Source organism: Stigmatopora nigra, chromosome 10, assembly GCF_051989575.1.
Source record: "Stigmatopora nigra isolate UIUO_SnigA chromosome 10, RoL_Snig_1.1, whole genome shotgun sequence".
In the NCBI taxonomy this organism is placed as follows: Eukaryota; Metazoa; Chordata; class Actinopteri; order Syngnathiformes; family Syngnathidae; genus Stigmatopora; species Stigmatopora nigra.
In genome coordinates, this window is record NC_135517.1 from 1,427,641 (window position 1) to 1,444,406 (window position 16,766).

The 16,766-nt window shown below is 37.3% G+C and overlaps 1 protein-coding gene across 4 annotated transcripts; it reads right to left on the reverse strand.

Annotated features, from left to right (window-relative positions):
* Positions 1-2,211: 2,211 nt before the first annotated feature.
* tfap2c (transcription factor AP-2 gamma (activating enhancer binding protein 2 gamma)) lies at positions 2,212-16,051 on the reverse strand. 4 transcript variants are annotated; one of them, XM_077727174.1, is made up of 8 exons: positions 15,926-16,051; positions 12,571-13,095; positions 12,010-12,061; positions 9,789-9,860; positions 8,669-8,894; positions 5,687-5,805; positions 4,529-4,670; positions 2,212-3,762 (listed from the first exon to the last, which is right to left on the reverse strand). In XM_077727174.1, the coding sequence occupies exons 1-8, from the start codon at positions 16,004-16,006 to the stop codon at positions 3,474-3,476; spliced, it is 1,506 nt and encodes a 501-aa protein (XP_077583300.1). In that variant the 5' UTR covers positions 16,007-16,051; the 3' UTR covers positions 2,212-3,473. The 4 variants fall into 4 exon arrangements, with proteins under 4 accessions (XP_077583300.1, XP_077583301.1, XP_077583302.1 ...); XM_077727175.1 differs by lacking the exon at positions 15,926-16,051 and adding an exon at positions 13,686-14,017; XM_077727176.1 differs by lacking the exon at positions 9,789-9,860.
* Between the last annotated feature and the right edge of the window lie 715 nt (positions 16,052-16,766).

Consider the following 16,766-nt stretch of genomic DNA (forward strand, 5'->3'; position numbering starts at 1 on the left):
ACTTGTTAAAAAGTAGAATTTGTCACTTTTAACTATATAAAAACAGGAAAAACAATTACAACATGACAAAAAAATGTATTTTCCCAAGTCATGTCAATTAAATTAAATATTTGGGTTTACTGTACTTGAGTATTAATTGCGGGTACAGACAAACTATGGAAAACAGTGTGATTTATAGTCCAGAAAATACGGTCATATATTATCGTGGTTATACGTTGGGGTGAGTTTAAAATTAGCGCAAAATTAGCTTCTGATGTCATCTATAACTTCCATCTGAATATGGTGACCATCATGTCCAAATCCATTTAAAACGGCGAATACCGAATCTAACGAATCAGATTAGAGAAACTTGTTGAAGTGGAAAAATGCCTTTTCTCGAATGTAGAACCTTCTTTGTTAGCTAGTTTCACCCTTTTGGAGTTTTACTAGCAAACAATAGGACGCTTTTGGTCACACTTAGTAGCTGTTCCATCGTAGAAAATGAAAAATCACGCGCCGCGGTATGAGAGGAAGCTTGCTCGCCCTTTCACAATAAAAGAGAGATGACGGAGAAGACGTAATGGAGGTCAGCGGAAATCTGGGTGAACCTATGCTTTCAAAACATGGATTTAAAGGTGAATGACGTAACTAAGAACCAAAAAAGTGATTTTTTTGTGTGTATGTTAAGATTCTCTCGCTAAGTTTGTCCAAACCGTTCAACATAGAGAGTTGAATTTTTTTATGGTGGTCAAAAACAGCTGTCAGATTCCAATAGACCCCCATTTTTCAAAAAATCACTTTTTCAAATAGCCCAAAAATTAAAAATCCATATATTTTGTCCATCCCATGCAATATTAACCTTGAATTTTCCCATTAAGACCACTAAATCTGCACGACACTCCGCCATAGCCAAAGTTTTTACGTCAATCGTCGTACAAAGACCTGCCGAAAGATCCCATCAATCACCCCCGTGTTTTGTCGAGCTCGACCGGTCGTCAAAGCGCCGATCGCGTCCGGTCCGACCGGTTCTAAAAAAGGGAGAGGCTCCAAAATAGCCTGGCGAACACGCACACGCTAAATGTTACGTTAGCGAATAACGAGTGCTTTCCCAGGCAGAAAGCCCGAGGTCAAAGGTCATAAAACTCGCCAAAAGCTCTTAAAAGACATCAAAATTGACTAATCTTACATAAACATATTTTTTTATCGTCTGGTTGGGTATTTATAGCAATTATAACCCAGAAATGTGACCAATCCTTTTTTTACAATGGGGAATTTTGTCTTTTTATGATTTTTTTTTATTTTGAAAAGAACCATGTGAGTCTTCCTCGAGCTTGAATGGTTTATTTTGATGCTATTTTTAAATCTTTTTTTGCTCAAAACAAAGACAAAAAATAACATGCTCGTTGGCTAACTCGCTACTCGATAGAAAACTAACCCGTTTGTTATAAAACACGTCGTCGTAAAAACCACACACCGAGAGAAAAACAACAAAAAAATAAAACGTCAGCGTTATTTACACAAAAAAAGACAGCCCGTTAAATTACAACATAAATTAAAAAAAATATTTACATCTGGGGAAAAGCTTGTCAGGGGGGGAGGGGCATAAAATTCTATGTTTTGGGTCTAATTAGAAAGAAATATTTACATTTTTTTTCACATGCTCACAACATACACACACACGCAGGAGTAAACTCATCAATATTTTTTTTAAATACTAAAAGGATGAACACATTATTGTGGTAACAAATGAACATTTTAAAGGTGACGTTTTATGACGGAAAATGTTGCAAGGGGGTTCCAAAAATACCGCATTTTACGGACTATAAATCACATTTTCGGCTGCTAATTATAGTAAACATGGTGAAAATATGTAATTTTGTGAATAAAAAAATGTTAGCGTTCTTACAATATGGATTATTTTTTTTACTGTAATACAGTCTTGCTAAAAATGGAAAAAAATCTCCAGGCAATTTCCGACTGCAGTCAACGCACCACGAGTTCTACTTTTACCACAGAATATTATCGACTCCACCCATCAATTTTATCATAAAAACATACAAAAAGGAGGTAAAAACATCATTGGAGGAATACCAAGATGCTTTTTTTTGTTTTATGCCGAATTGTTTTAACTTTAAGGCTCAAAAACGTATTTATGACCAAAAATAGACCAACAAGAGTCGATAATGTAATCCTCAAAATGTTCCTGACTCCCTGTCAATCATTTTTTTAGTGTTTAAACCACCCCAGTCTTGTCTAAATGAATGACCCTAAAGCGACTTATAGTCCAGAAAATACGGTATACTATAGAATGTCTCCTTTAAGACGGTCAAAATGGAGGATTCGGTTGTGTGAGCCGTTCGTTCAAACGGCACAAAACGAAGCACGAGTAATAATAACAATAATGTTCGTTCTCATCAAAACAACAACGGGGGTGGGGGGGGTTGGTCCTTATTTGCGAGTCCGTCGAGACACAGGAAATCAGAGGATTTGCCTCCAGACGCCGTTGACGAGGAGGATGAGGAGGAGGAGGAAGAGGAGGAAGGAGGAGGAGCTCAAAGCGACTCATTTTGAAATGATGTCCTCTCGATGGGGGGAGAAAAAAAAACAAAAAAAACAACAACAAAACGAGCGCTACGAGTAGCTTTGTTAGCTTTGTTAGCTAAAAGAGCGATGCTAGCTGTCCGAAAGACAAATTTGTCGTGGTTTGACGTTCTAATTTGTCAAGAAGTGACACTCATGATGTGAAAGTAATCACGTTAAAGTGAGAGAAATGCCATGAAACGCGTTGTGTTCAAGCGTATCGCGTTAAATGCAGAACTCATTACTTTAAAGCGTGAATTGTGTGACTTTTTACGCTGGAATTGTCACTTTTCAATGGAAAAGTCATTTGTTGTTATGTTAAAGTTGACCTGAAGATGTTAAAGGTTATGTAGGAATTTATCTCTGTAAAATAGTTACTTTAAAACTATAATTTTGTCATGTTAAAACTGATTGTGTAAAATGTGAAGCTTTTTTTATCACAACAATGTGAATTTTGGTGTGTTAAAACTGAAAAGCCACAAATTTAACACGTAAAATTGAAAACCTAACTTGTTAAAAAGTAGAATTTGTCACTTTTAACCATGTAAAAACAGAAAAAACAATTAAAACGGGACAAAAAAACTTGTTTTTCCAAGTCATGTCATTAGTAGCTAGCTTGTAGCTAGTTTTCCGGCTAGCTCGCTTCCTTCCGAATACGAGCATTACGCTCAAAGTCTTTCAAGAAACAACATTCCTCAAATGTGTTTCTCTGTATTTCAAGTCAAAATAGAAACAAAAAAACCACAAAAATAAAGAATGTAGCATCTTAAAGTGGCGGAAATCCAAGTTTAAGTGTTGGAAAATGGCGACTATATTATTTTAGACAATACTTGATTGTAAGGAGGTTGGGGGCGGGGCATTTGAAGTTCACGGGAGGGGGGGGTCCACAGTGTTGAGGAGGGGGGTTAATGGTTTCATTTCCTGTGCTTGTCCAGTTTGTCGGAGGATTTGCCGACCCCATCGGCGCCCCCCTGAGCGTCGGAGTTCAGGTACATCTTGTCCACGTGTTTGAGGGCCTCGTTCAGGTAGTTTTGCAGCGACGTCATGGCGGCGCAGATAGCCGGCGAGCCGAAGCCGTGGCTGATCAGGCTGAAGTGGGTCAAGCACCCCTGGATGCCCGGTTCCAAGATGGGCGCCGGACGTGAGTTGCCCAACGGGGACCGGTCCTGTGTTAGTAGGTCGGTGAACTCCTTGCAGATTTGCCTGGAAAGGTTTCATTTTTTGCATTCAGTTTTTTGGGTTGTTTTTTTTTACTTGAAAAGATACAGTACTGTTTAGTATCTAAGTACTGTTTAATATCTAAGTACTGTTTAATATCGAAGTACTGTTTAGTATCGAAGTACTGTTTAGTATCTAAGTACTGTTTAGTATCTAAGTACTGTTTAATATCTAAGTACTGTTTAATGTCAAAGTACTGTTTAATATCTAAGTACTGTTTGATATCTAAGTACTTTTTGATATCTAAGAACTGTTTAATATCTAAGTACAGTTTGATATCTAAGTACTGTTTAATATCCAAGTACTGTTTAATACCCAAGTACTGTTTAATACCCAAGTACTGTTTAATATCTAAGTATTGTTTAATATCTAAGTACTGTTTAATATCTAAGTACTGTTTAATATCTAAGTACTGTTTAATATCTAAGTACTATTCAATGTCGAAGTACTGTTTAATATCGAAGTACTGTTTAATATCTAAGTACTATTCAATGTCAAAGTACTGTTTAATATCGAAGTACTGTTTGATATCTAAGTACTATTCAATATCGAAGTACTGTCTAATATCTAAGTACTGTTTAATAATTAAGTACTGTTTAATATCTGAATACATTTGACCGGCGACCAAAAGACCGGCGACCAAACGTCCGGTCATGTTTTTTTTTTTGATTGGACGCCCAGCACCTCTAACTATCAATGGCGACCAATCACAGACACCCCGACAAACTTCCCCAAATGAAAACCAACTCACTTGGCAGCTAGTAGCATATTCTTGCGCGAGTTGACCTCGTTGCGTTCGGCGTGCGGCCGTCCCAAGTACTCGGCGATGGCCTTGGCGGGGAACTCCGTCTCGCACACGTATCCAAAATCACGGGCTAGATGAACGGCTTCGCCTGAAGGAGAGGACGAAACAGTCGTGAGAAAGCGCTTCTACGAAAGCCGCCAGGCCGCCGCCAAAGTCGAACCCGGCGGCAAACAACCCCGCGCCCGATAACAAGGACGTATTCACGCGGTCCATTGCCCAAAAATAACCACGGTCATCAGACTTTTGGATCAAAGCGAAGATGCAACGTTCTTGTGACCATCATGGCCGCGGGGCTAAAAATAGGCCCCGCCCACCCGTGTTTACAACGGTGAGGTCCAAAAGAAAAGATGGACGGGCGATAAAAGCGGAATGAATTGGATTACTTGTTTGTTGACACGGCAGGGGCGGAGCTAAGAAGTTGCTACGGCCAGGGCCCCCGGAGTCGGTGGGCAAACTACGGCCCGCGGGCCACATCCGGCCCGTTAGGCTCATTAATCCGGCCCGTTGTCCAATTTTTTTTTATTTTTTTTTTATTTTTAATTTATTTATTATATTTTTTTTTTTTTTACCCAAGATGGCGCCGTCCCGCAGAAGCCAGTGGCAGTAGTTCTGTCCACTCTTATTTGTTTTTGGTGTTTTACAGGCCTTCTATCTTTTTTAAATGACATTTTAATATTTCTTAATACATTCCTTTTTACTTTACTTTGTACTTTATACTTTTTACTTTAATGATGAGTGATGAGTATGTTAATACTTGAGTCCTTTTTTTCTGATTATGTTTCATATGTACTGTTAACGGATGCACTTTTTTATATGTTGTCATATCTTGTACTGACCCGGCCCATCTGTCACATTTTTAAAGTCAATGTGGACCCCCCCCTGGGCCCAAAAGTTTGCCCACCCCTGGTTTAGTGGGTCTGCAAGGACTTGGTTTTAAAGAGTTGGAGTTTCCGTGTTTTTGTTCAATTGCTAAGAATGTCAACCATGAGTGGCGTTCAGGGCACGGCGCTCACGCCGTTCCCACATTCTCGCTTTATTGTGGCAGCATTCCAGCCGCTCGCTAATTACAGCGGACGACGAAAACGCGGCGGCGACGCATCTCACCTTCCACTAGCGACGTTAGCAGAGTGACGTTTGCCGCCTTCCGTCTTCCCGCTGGTAGGTTAAGACCGATTTTGTCCAGTTTTTCTCGCAGTGAGCGGCCACCGTTTTTCGATTTGGCTCTGTAAACACAAACAAGCTGACATTTTAAAGCAAATATTTCCAAAAAAGAATATCACATTCCATTTTTAAGATAGCGTATCTCATTAGGTAGTCTGATTAGACATCACTACTTATTTATTAGTATATTGGATTGGATTGGATACCGTATTCGGGAAATTTGGTTGTCATAGTAGCAAGAGGGTGAGAATACAGACACAGAGAAATACATTTTAGACTTAAAGAGATTGGTAATAAATAAGTTAATAAATAAATAAATACATGAATACATATATAAATAAATAAGCGTGTTGCTGAAATTATATATATATATATATATATATATATATATTATATATATATATATATATATATATATATATATATATATATATATATATATATATATATATATATATATATATATATATATATATGTATATATATGTATATATATGTATATATATATATATATATATATATATATATATATATATATATATATATATATATATATATATATATATATATATATATATATATATATATATATATATATATATATATATATATATATATATATATATATATATATATATATATATATATATATATATATATATATATATATACACATATACACACATTCACACATATATTCATATACATATACACACACACATATATATACATACATATACACATATATACATTCATATACACATACTTATATGTACATATAAATATACACATATATATTCATACATATACACATATATATACATCCATATACACATACATATATATACATACATATACACATATATACATATGCATATACACATATATATACATCCATATACACATACATATATATACATACATATACACATATATACATATGCATATACACATACTTATATGTACATATACATATACACATATATATACATACATATACACATACATATATATACATATGCATATACACATACTTATATGTACATATACACATATATATATACATACATATACACATACATACATATACAATTTAGTGTTAGCCAGCTAGCCTAGCATGCACGTTTTTGGAATGTGGGAGGAAACTGGAGTACCCGGAGGAAACCCACGCAGGCCCTGACAAGAACATGCAAACTCTACACTGATATACCAACCTGGATTTTAACCCAGTACCCCAGAACTGTGAGGCCTATGCACTAACCACTCATAAAAGCACTCAATTCCTTTTTTAAAGAGAAAAGCCCCGTTAAAATGTATCAAAAAGTAGAATATTATTCATTCACATACAAATACTACAACCTTACACACTACAATAGCCCCGCCTACATACACTAACCCAAATACTATCATACCAAGTACACATCTCTGAGGCACACCAAACCAAATGTCCTCAACTCCCTCTAAACGAAACCCTATACAACCATAAAAAAACAGGTGTGTACACACCTGAGCTCAAATACATACGTTTACTACCACCTGTCAAGAAGCCATCGCTAAGAAGCTATTAAAACTAGCATCCGCTGACATTAAAGCGTGAGAACAACGCTACCTTCTTCTCTTCCACACTAAGCCGCCTTGGACCAATTCCAAACATTTTATGAAATCATATTCATAAAAAAATACACCTGACAGCTCTGGAATTTGTCACCCACGCGAGTTTTTATCAGCGCCTGATGACACACAAATGAATACACACTTTTTTAAACAACACACACACACACAAAAGACACCCCCACAATGCAATCTTCTGCATGAATGGCGCCCCCCATCTTTGCTCCGTCACCCCCCCTGTGATAGCCCACCTCGTTGCTAAATGACCTACTTAAAAAAATGCTTGTGTGTGGGTGTGTGTGGGTGTGTATGTTTGTGTGTCAGCAAGATTTCCGGGCACATGGGAAGAAGAAAACGTGCGTTTTAAGCACAAAAACTCTAGTCAGGGGAGTCTGGTGTGTATTGGACTGTCTCAAAAGTACACACAAATATACACACATACATAATGTACACACACATATACACATATATTTACACGTATAGCATAGGGAGGCTGAGGAAATTCCCCACAAAGCACATTTAACATGTTTTTGACCCTTTTCCAAGTGTTGACGTTGTATATTTTTGTAGTAGTGCCTTGATATAAGAGTTTATTTGGCTCTGGATGGAAGCTCTTAACTCAAAATTATACTTTGTTGTGACGGAAAGTGTTTTTTGGGGGAAACTGGTTTTAAAAAGTTGGCAGAGAGTAGGATAAAAGTGTGCGGCTTAAGAATAGTCATAAAATAAAATACTTGTGTGTGTTATAGTCGGTTTATGAGCAAGTTTGTGCATAACTGCCAATTGTTCAAATTAATGGATGGATTCAAAGAAGTGGATTAAAAGTTCGGAGTATTCAGTTTTTATAGATCTAAAAAAATGTATTTTAGATTTTTTTCAATATATTTTTAGATTTAGCAAAATTCTTTTTGAACTAAAAACACTGAGAAAATGATAAAAAATGACAATTATGGATTTAAAAGGGGGAAAAATCAGGAAATTTAATATACATCTATACTCTTAATTTGAATTTGATCCTATAACAAAAAGTCGGCACTCATGATTGACTTTCCTGGGCCGCACAAACTGATGCGGCGGACCAGATTTGGCCCCCGGGCCGCCACTTTGACACCAGTGCTTTAGAGCGTGCCGCCCTGACCCTAATGAGGATAAGTAGTGTCAAAAATGAATGCAATAATTCATCCAAATCCCAAAATTTAGTGTGTAGTAGTGTATTTCTGTCCAAATGTTAGCATACTAAGCTAAAAAGCCTGCTATCAACAAGACCAAAAAACAGACTGTTATTATATGATAGTCTTTGAAAGGTTGTCCGACCTGCGTAAAACTCCGCCCAGCAGCGACGCGTTGAGGCACTCGGGCGGCGAAAGTCGCCTCTGGACTTCAGCCACCGTCACCTTGTACTTGGAGGTGGAGCTCAGCAGGGACAGACGACCCGGGACCGAACAGAAGACCTCGGTGGGGTTGGACACCATACCCAGAAGAAGGGATTCCTTCTGGAAGGGGAGGCCCAACGTGTTGCCTTTGGGGAGGGTCACAGGTCCTGAAAAAAATAGTACAACATAAGTGATTGGCAGTCAGTCAAAAGTAAGAGAAAATGACAAGTCGCATTTTTTGAAGAAACACACGAAGAAAAAAGTGCTACTGCTAAAGTCTGGGAAAAAGGGTAGTACTTTTATTTCTACTTTAGCCAAATCCTAAATTTGAATGAAATTCCCACAAAAAACCCACAAAACTATATCAACAACTTTCAGCAAAATATGGCCGATTACTTGTGTAATGCAAATATTTGCTAAATATTAGCAAAATGTACTCAAATATGAGCAAAATATACTTAAATATTATCACAATGTACTCAAATATTAGCAAAATGTACTCAAATATTCGCAAAATGTACTCAAATGTTACCCAAATATAATGAAATACTCAAAATAATAAAAATATAAAAAATATATATTCATTCACTCACAAGGTTCGCGGGGGGTGCTGTAGCCCATCCCATCTAACAACACCCACCCTGAATAAATAGCCTAGCCAATCACAGGGCACAAAGATACAAACAACCAATCACAGCTAGTCGAAATTTACCCTACAATTAGCTTAGCATGCTAGCCGCAATTTAGCCTACAATTAGCTTAGCATGCATATTTTTTAGGAAGTGAAAGGAAACCTTAGTACCCAGAAATAACCCTACACACCCTAGGGGAGAACATGCAGACTCCAAGACAACCTGGAATCAAACCCACGGCCCCAGAACTGCGAGGCCGACATTCTAACCACTTATCCACTGGGCCACCATAATTTTTTTAAATTATAAATCGCTATTTTACAACCCTGGGAATCAGTCCGACGACATTTAACTACACGCACACACAAAAGCACGGCACGGCACACTAAGACAAATGATAAAATGGCGTCGCCGGCGACCAATCCTCACCGCCAACGATGCCCCCCTGATAACAAGTCCTCTGTACGCGATCAAAGCTCCTGGCCCCTCGCAGTCCTAATACTGAGACAAAAAAATCACACAACAAGTCACACGTGCCGCCCGCCGTCTCGGGGGGGGGGGGGGGGGGGAAGACCGCGGCGTGCCCGTGGCGTGCCCGGCGGCGTGGGAACAGGACGCCATGAGTCATCGCATCTTCCCATCCGGCTGCATTTGGATTTTTTTCACATCTTTTTTGTCATGCCCATTCAAATTGACAACATCTTGTGACCTTGGAGTAAAAAAAAAATGATCTCCAGTTTGTTTTTGAGTCTTAAAAATGAGTTTCCAGGGCGCATTCTCTGGACTATAAGTCGCACTATTTTTCATAGTTTGGGATGCATGTTTTTTTTGGAATGTGGGAGGGAACTAGAGTACCCAAAGAAAACCCACACTGGTCGGGGAGAACACGTAAACTCCATGCAGGTGGAGCAACCTGGATTTGAACCCAGGACCCCAGAGCTGTGAGGCAGATGTGCTAACCACTCAAATCACCGGGTCACAGTTTCCCAAATAAATGGATAGCAATGTACTTTTGTCTATTTTGATCTATTTTTTTAATACAAAGTGATACAGAAAAATCACAACCAATCACTAATAGCTAGGGCACCTGTGTCAAAGTGGTGGCCTGGGGGCCAAATCTGGCCCGCCAGATGATTTTGTGCGGCCCGGGAAAGTCCACCATGAGTGCCGACTTTCTATTTTAGGATCAAATTAAAATGATAAGTATAGATGTATACTAAATTTCCTGATTTTCCCTCTTTTAAATCAATAATTGTCATTTTTTAATCCATTTTTTCTGTGTTTTTAGTTCAAAAATCATTTTGTAAAATCTAAAAATATATTTAAAAAAATCTAAAATAAACATTGTTTTAGACCTATAAAAAACTGAATATCCAGAGCTTTTAATCCAGTTATTTTAATCCATTTATACAAAAAAAATCTAAATATCCTATCTAACCAACCCGAGTCTGACACCCTTACTATTTTCCGCCTGTTTTTCCCCGTCTTTAGTTCCGTGTGGTTAAAATTTTCACACACTTGCGGCCTTCTTCAACGAGTTTGACGACATATCGTAAAGCGGCACGAGTTCCGTGAGGAAATAACTTTTGTTTCTCTGGGATTAAATGTGCTCTTAGTCAACATGTTGTGTTACTATGACTCAAAAGGCCAATTTAATAGGCTCCCGATGACAAAAGCTTTGGGAATCGAGCTCCTTAATCAAAAGCGTTCGTGTCCCGACAAATGACGACGGAATTGCCCTCCTTTACGTGCGAGCCAGGGTGCCGCACCCCGCTGGGATCGGCCCGGAAGCTAAATGTGCTAAAACGGGCTGAATTATTATATTTTTTTGGTGATCATGTTTGATCATGTGATTGGAAATTGACGACATTTTTTTGGAGGATTAGAATTGGGTGGAAAAAAGGGAGTAGGGTTTTTAAAAATAGATTTGTTGATTTTTTTAAGGATTTGTTTATGGGCTGCCATTGACGGGGATAAATGTCCAATCCATTTTTTGGTCTATTGGGAGTCTGACAGTAGCTTTTTTTGTGATTTATGTTATTTGGTTGCTTTTGGGGCTTAAAAAATTCGTCATTTTTTGGTCAAATGTGGTTTGTCATCTTTTAGGATTATTTTTTTGACTGCCATTGACGGGAATAGATGTCCAATTCATTTTGAATGGGGTGAAGCAGCTATTAAATGGCAAATTAAATGGCAAAAAAATGTCAATTCAGCACTAATGTATGTATTTCTATTTATATTATATTTATTTTTGGACATTTTTCATCACATTGGATTATTTTTTTAATCAAAGTTCATTTTTGAGAACCAAATATTTGAACGTCATTTCTACGCAGTTTTATTTTGTGATGTATATGTGACTAAAAAAAATACAAATAAAAATGTTTTCACCCAAAAAAATACAAAAAAATGTTTTCACCCAAAAATATGGCTTTAATGTTGGATAGTTTTGTTCAAACAGGTGATTTTTAAAAATATTAAGTACATTTTAATAGATTTCCAAGATATCTGATGGGGACTCGACGGGGTATGGATCTGTAAAATCGAGTGATTTCCATGCAAAAATATGCCATCGGGATTCTAACCCAAAATTGTTGACTTGAAGCGACACCCGGACAGAAAACGTTGATGGTGCGGAGGGTAAACTCACCTTTTTTGATGACTGTCTGGTCCGCCATAATAATACTGTGGTCATCCACGTGCTGTGTGGAAAAATAGAACAGAAAAATTAGACCAAGAAATTATGATTTAAATATTATAAATTAAAATTAAAAACCTGGAGCATTATTGGGGACCATCATTTGTGTATTTCTGTTTGATTCATTTGAATGTATTTCAATGGGAATAAAAATATATATGAAAAATAATGACTTATCATATGTTCAAAAGTCATACGGCATTTTTTTTAAATATCAAGTCAATTTGGGTCTAAAAATGTATATTAAAATAATTTTGTATATTAAAAATAATAATCATATGTTCAAAAGTCATACAACACATTTAAAAAAATGCCAAGTCAATATTGGGCTAAAAAAATATATATTAAAAATAATAACTTATGTGTACAAAAGTCATACAACACATTCTTTTTAAATGCCAAAGTCAATATAAAGCTAAAATAAAGTTGTTTTCCAAAAATTGGAAATTCAAAAAAAATCACATAAAGTCCACTCGGTCATGCTCTATTGGGTGTGGTTCGGATATAACTCACCTGCACGTCATCTAACCCGTGTCCCATGTCGTGCATGGCCATGCCGTCGCCGATCACCGCCGCCTCGATGCTGTGAACGTGCGGTGGAAGAAGCTCCGGCCGGCGGAAGCCTTCCCTCCGCAGCCCGGATGATCCTCCACCACCGCCGGCCTCCAGGCCGAGAATGTGGCCGGCTAAGCCTCCACGTCCGTGGGCAGACAACCCCTCTTGTCCCGGGCGCCCCGGCCCGGGCCACGGTTGCTGCTGAGGTTGTTGCTGCTGCGGCGGCTGCTGGTGGTGCTGGTGGTGATTAGACGACGGCGATTGGTGCAGCGAGTTGAGGCTAAACGGGTCGCCCAGGTGGACGTAGGGATCGCCTGATTGCGGGTACGAGAGTGGCTGGTAAGGGGGCGGGAAGTAGGGAGGCTGGAAGTCCGAGCCGGCCGAGTGGGAGAGTGCCGGGGACGGGCTGTACAGGTGCTGGCTAACCGCCGGCAGGTGGGGCAAACGCGGGTTGCCATTGCTGCTACCGCCGTCGTGTCGTTCCTGGAGGAAGGAAAATACTTTTAAAGGTTTATTTTAGAAATTGAGCGGATTTTTATAACTTTTTGGGATTTTTCAACTAGATGGTAACTTTGATTTTATTGTGTTATTTAATTTATATTATTGAATTTATTGTTATATTTTATATTTTTTGGGGTTGTTGGAGAGATGAGCTTGATTTTATTGTGGTTTTTAATTTAAATTAATTAATTTGTTATTATATTTTATGTTTTTTGGGGTGTTGTTGGAGAGATGAGCTCAGAGCACCCCACTTTTTTTCTAAATAAATAAATATATACTTTGTACATAGGTTTGGTCAAATTATATGATATTTATGTATGTTTTTTGTATTATTTGATAGATTTTTTTTGTATTTTAATGAATGGGAATGTACTATAACTCAATCTAGACTGGATGAGTATGGGTTGTAACATTATAAATACTAAAGTTAATTATAGAATAGACAAAAAATGTCAAAACACCTTTTATATTAAACTTAACTATAGGAAAAAAAACACTGTGAAAAGATTTTTTTTTCCACATTTCTAACTTTTCTCCCCTGAAATACGTCACTTTCTCGTCTTCAAACTCACCTCGCAATCATCCTCATATTTGACGTTGTCTGCTAATTTCCACAACATGGTGACCTCCGGGGAGAGGAAAAAGTGTTTGTCACCCCCCCAAAATAAAAATAAAAACCAAGTAGAGTGAATAATAAAGTGCTGTTAATCCAATTTGGTGCGGAAGATCCCGACGAAGAACGATCCAAACGGAGACTTTTCCGTGGAAAAGAAGGTAAAAAAAAAGAAATGAAGGGGGGGTTGAACGTGACGTTTTCTCTTATCGGCGGCTCGTCGCGTGTGCGGAGAAAAAAGAGCGAGGCTTTGCATTTAACTGAAGAAACTTGACTCCCTCTCATGGAGGAAAACACGGCTTTGACTTTTGAGTCCTTCAAAGTCTTCGGAGTGCTTCTAGTGGGCGTAGTTGGGTTAAGTGACGTCACAGGGCAAGTAACCACGAGGGGGGATTCTGATTGGCTGAGAGAAATGGGCCAATAGGAGGACGATGCGCCTGTCCGGCGTTAGGAAAAGATTTGAAAAAAAGAAGCAAAAGTGGATAGGAATGAATAGGAAGGATGAATTTGAAATATTAAAAAAAATTGATGTTATTGTTTTTTTTATTAAAAGGGGAGGATTTATTTTTACAATATGTGACACTTAATTAAAAAATGTGATTTATATAGTACAAAAATTGAAAAATGCAGGATAATTTACACCAACTTTGAAAATATTTTACTTATTTATTGATTTTTGATTAATTGTTTTTTAGATTTTTATTTTTATTGTTTTAGATTTTTGATTGATTTATAATTTATTTGTTGTTGTTTTTGTGCACTTTATGGTGACGCTTTAAATCTCATGATTATGTTATAACGACACTAAAAGCATTAAACAGTTCAATTCAACAAAATACATTTCACAATTAATATCTCCAATATGATTTACACTGAATGTGAATTTCATTCACTGCCACAAATATATATTATATGAGATTGGAATGAAAATCTTCCATTTAATCCCCAGAAAACATCATTATCTCCCAAAATGCCTTACTTATATCAAAATATTCCATTTGGCTCCTCCCACAAATTGTCCATCACCGTCCATCCAAAAAAAATAACAACTTAAATTCCATCAGATAAATCCTGCACCTCTTCACGATTAAAAAAAACGAGCATTTCTAGCATTTAAAGGATTTTCTCAGTGATTATGAGCCTGTTTAAAAGTGCAACAAGCCCCAAGGGGCTAAACACAAAGACCCCCCACCCTCCCCCTTAAAAAGCTCATTTGCATTTTCCAACTCGCTTTGAAGCTCGAGCCTGCAAAAAACACACAAAAAACCCGCTCCAAACAATTTCGTTTTCTTTCCTATGTAGGAGTAACTAAAAAAAATCCCATCGTCTGGATTATAATCTCAGATTAAACGAGGTTCGTTCATGGGAACGGCAAAGATGCTTGAGATTAACTCAAGTGCGTGTTGATTAAAATTTGACGTCACTCAGAGAGACTTAAAAGCATGCCATTAATTACGCGTGGCCTCACCTTTTGTGTATTTGTGTGTATTTATGTGTGTACTTGTGTGTGTGTGTGTGTTGGAAAACACTGTAAAACATGTCAAAAGGGAGGAATTCGTTCCTTTTATCAATCAAAAATGCTAAAATAATTCATCATAATGTGATCAAATGGTTAGTGTGTGTGTTGGAAAACACTGTAAAACATGTCCACAGGGAGGAATTTGTTCCTTTTAAAATAATTCATTATGTGATCAAATGGTTAGTGTGTATATTTGTGTGTGTGTGTGTGTGTGTGTGTGTGTGTGTTGGAAACACTGTAAAACATGTCAAAACGGAAGGATTCGTTCATTTTATCAATAAAAAATGATGCAATAATTCATTATAATGTGATCAAATGGTTATTTTGTCTGTGTGTGTTGGAAAACGCTGTAAAACATGTCAAAAGGAAGGAATTCGTTCCTTTTATCAATCATAAATGCTAAAATACTTCATTATAATGTGATTAAATGGTTATAGTGTATAATTACGCAAGTGCAAACATTTAAAAAGACATTAAATATATGAGTAACTGCATTTTAGGGTGAATGACGGCCATTAACGTCCAAATTTTGTCAATGATAGAGACAAGGAGTTTAAAAAAGGCTTGCTTTGTGTTTTTTAAATGTCCTGTCATTTTTTTAATGTGTTATTTTAGCTGGTAAATGAGTTAATGCTTTTAAATTATGATATGAATTATGAATGTTGGAAATATGAACTCACCCTCCAGTCAATCCTGTCCAACATAGACATCTGCAAGGTTCTGGTCCCGGACACTAAGTGAAACACACGCGGGATTCTCATAGGGGCTTGTCACCTGGTCGTGCGCACTGCGCATGCGCGGGGGCGCAACACACCTGAAAGGAGCAAAAAAAATGACAAAAAAAAAAGTGAAAGAAAATTCATTACATGTAATGAGGTGCGTTTATGGTTCAACAAATTTGATTTTGACTTGAATTTAAGCAAAAATGAGAATTTATAGTGAAGATAAGTTTATAATATGGAGTTAAAAGATGGCGCCCCCACCCTAAAAAGGCCGTATTGCCTGAGGGGGGTCCCAAAGAATCAGCTTTCAAAAGCCAAACTGTCTTTTTTTTGAAGCACTAAAACGTCTCCTGTTATCTGATCTTGCAAATACTTTGGTTTGAATTGATGAACACATCAAAGTGTTGTCATGACGATTGACGTTTGGACCAAAAAAGAAGAAGATGGACGATGGGAATGGACAATTATTTATGTTGGGGGGATTTATTGGTTGGAAAATGACTTTTAAGGTTAGAATTGCAGGTGGTTGCAGAGTTTGGAGTTGTGATGGGTGTTTTAAAATTCGGTTGAAATAGGATTTTAAAGGAGATGGACACAAATGAAGCATTAAAGAGTATTTTTATAGGCTCCATTTCTGAATTTAAAGAAAGAATACTTACCAATATGGGGTGTGGAATTGAATTCATGTTGATGCGCGAACATTTATTGAAAGAAAAATGTTTATTTACCCAAATTATAGCATATTTTTAGGATTGGAGTCATTTTTGGGGGAAAAGTTTTAGTCATAGGGTCAATAAGT

Coding starts and splice junctions, on each gene's coding strand:
- tfap2c (XM_077727174.1), bottom strand. CDS start 16,006: ATGAGAATCCCGCGTGTGTTTCACTTAGTGTCCGGGACCAGAACCTTG. Junction 12,062..12,570: donor ACGGGTTAGATGACGTGCAG/GTGAGTTATATC, acceptor TTTTCCACACAG/CACGTGGATGACCACAGTAT. Junction 3,763..4,528: donor AATATGCTACTAGCTGCCAA/GTGAGTTGGTTT, acceptor AAACCTTTCCAG/GCAAATCTGCAAGGAGTTCA.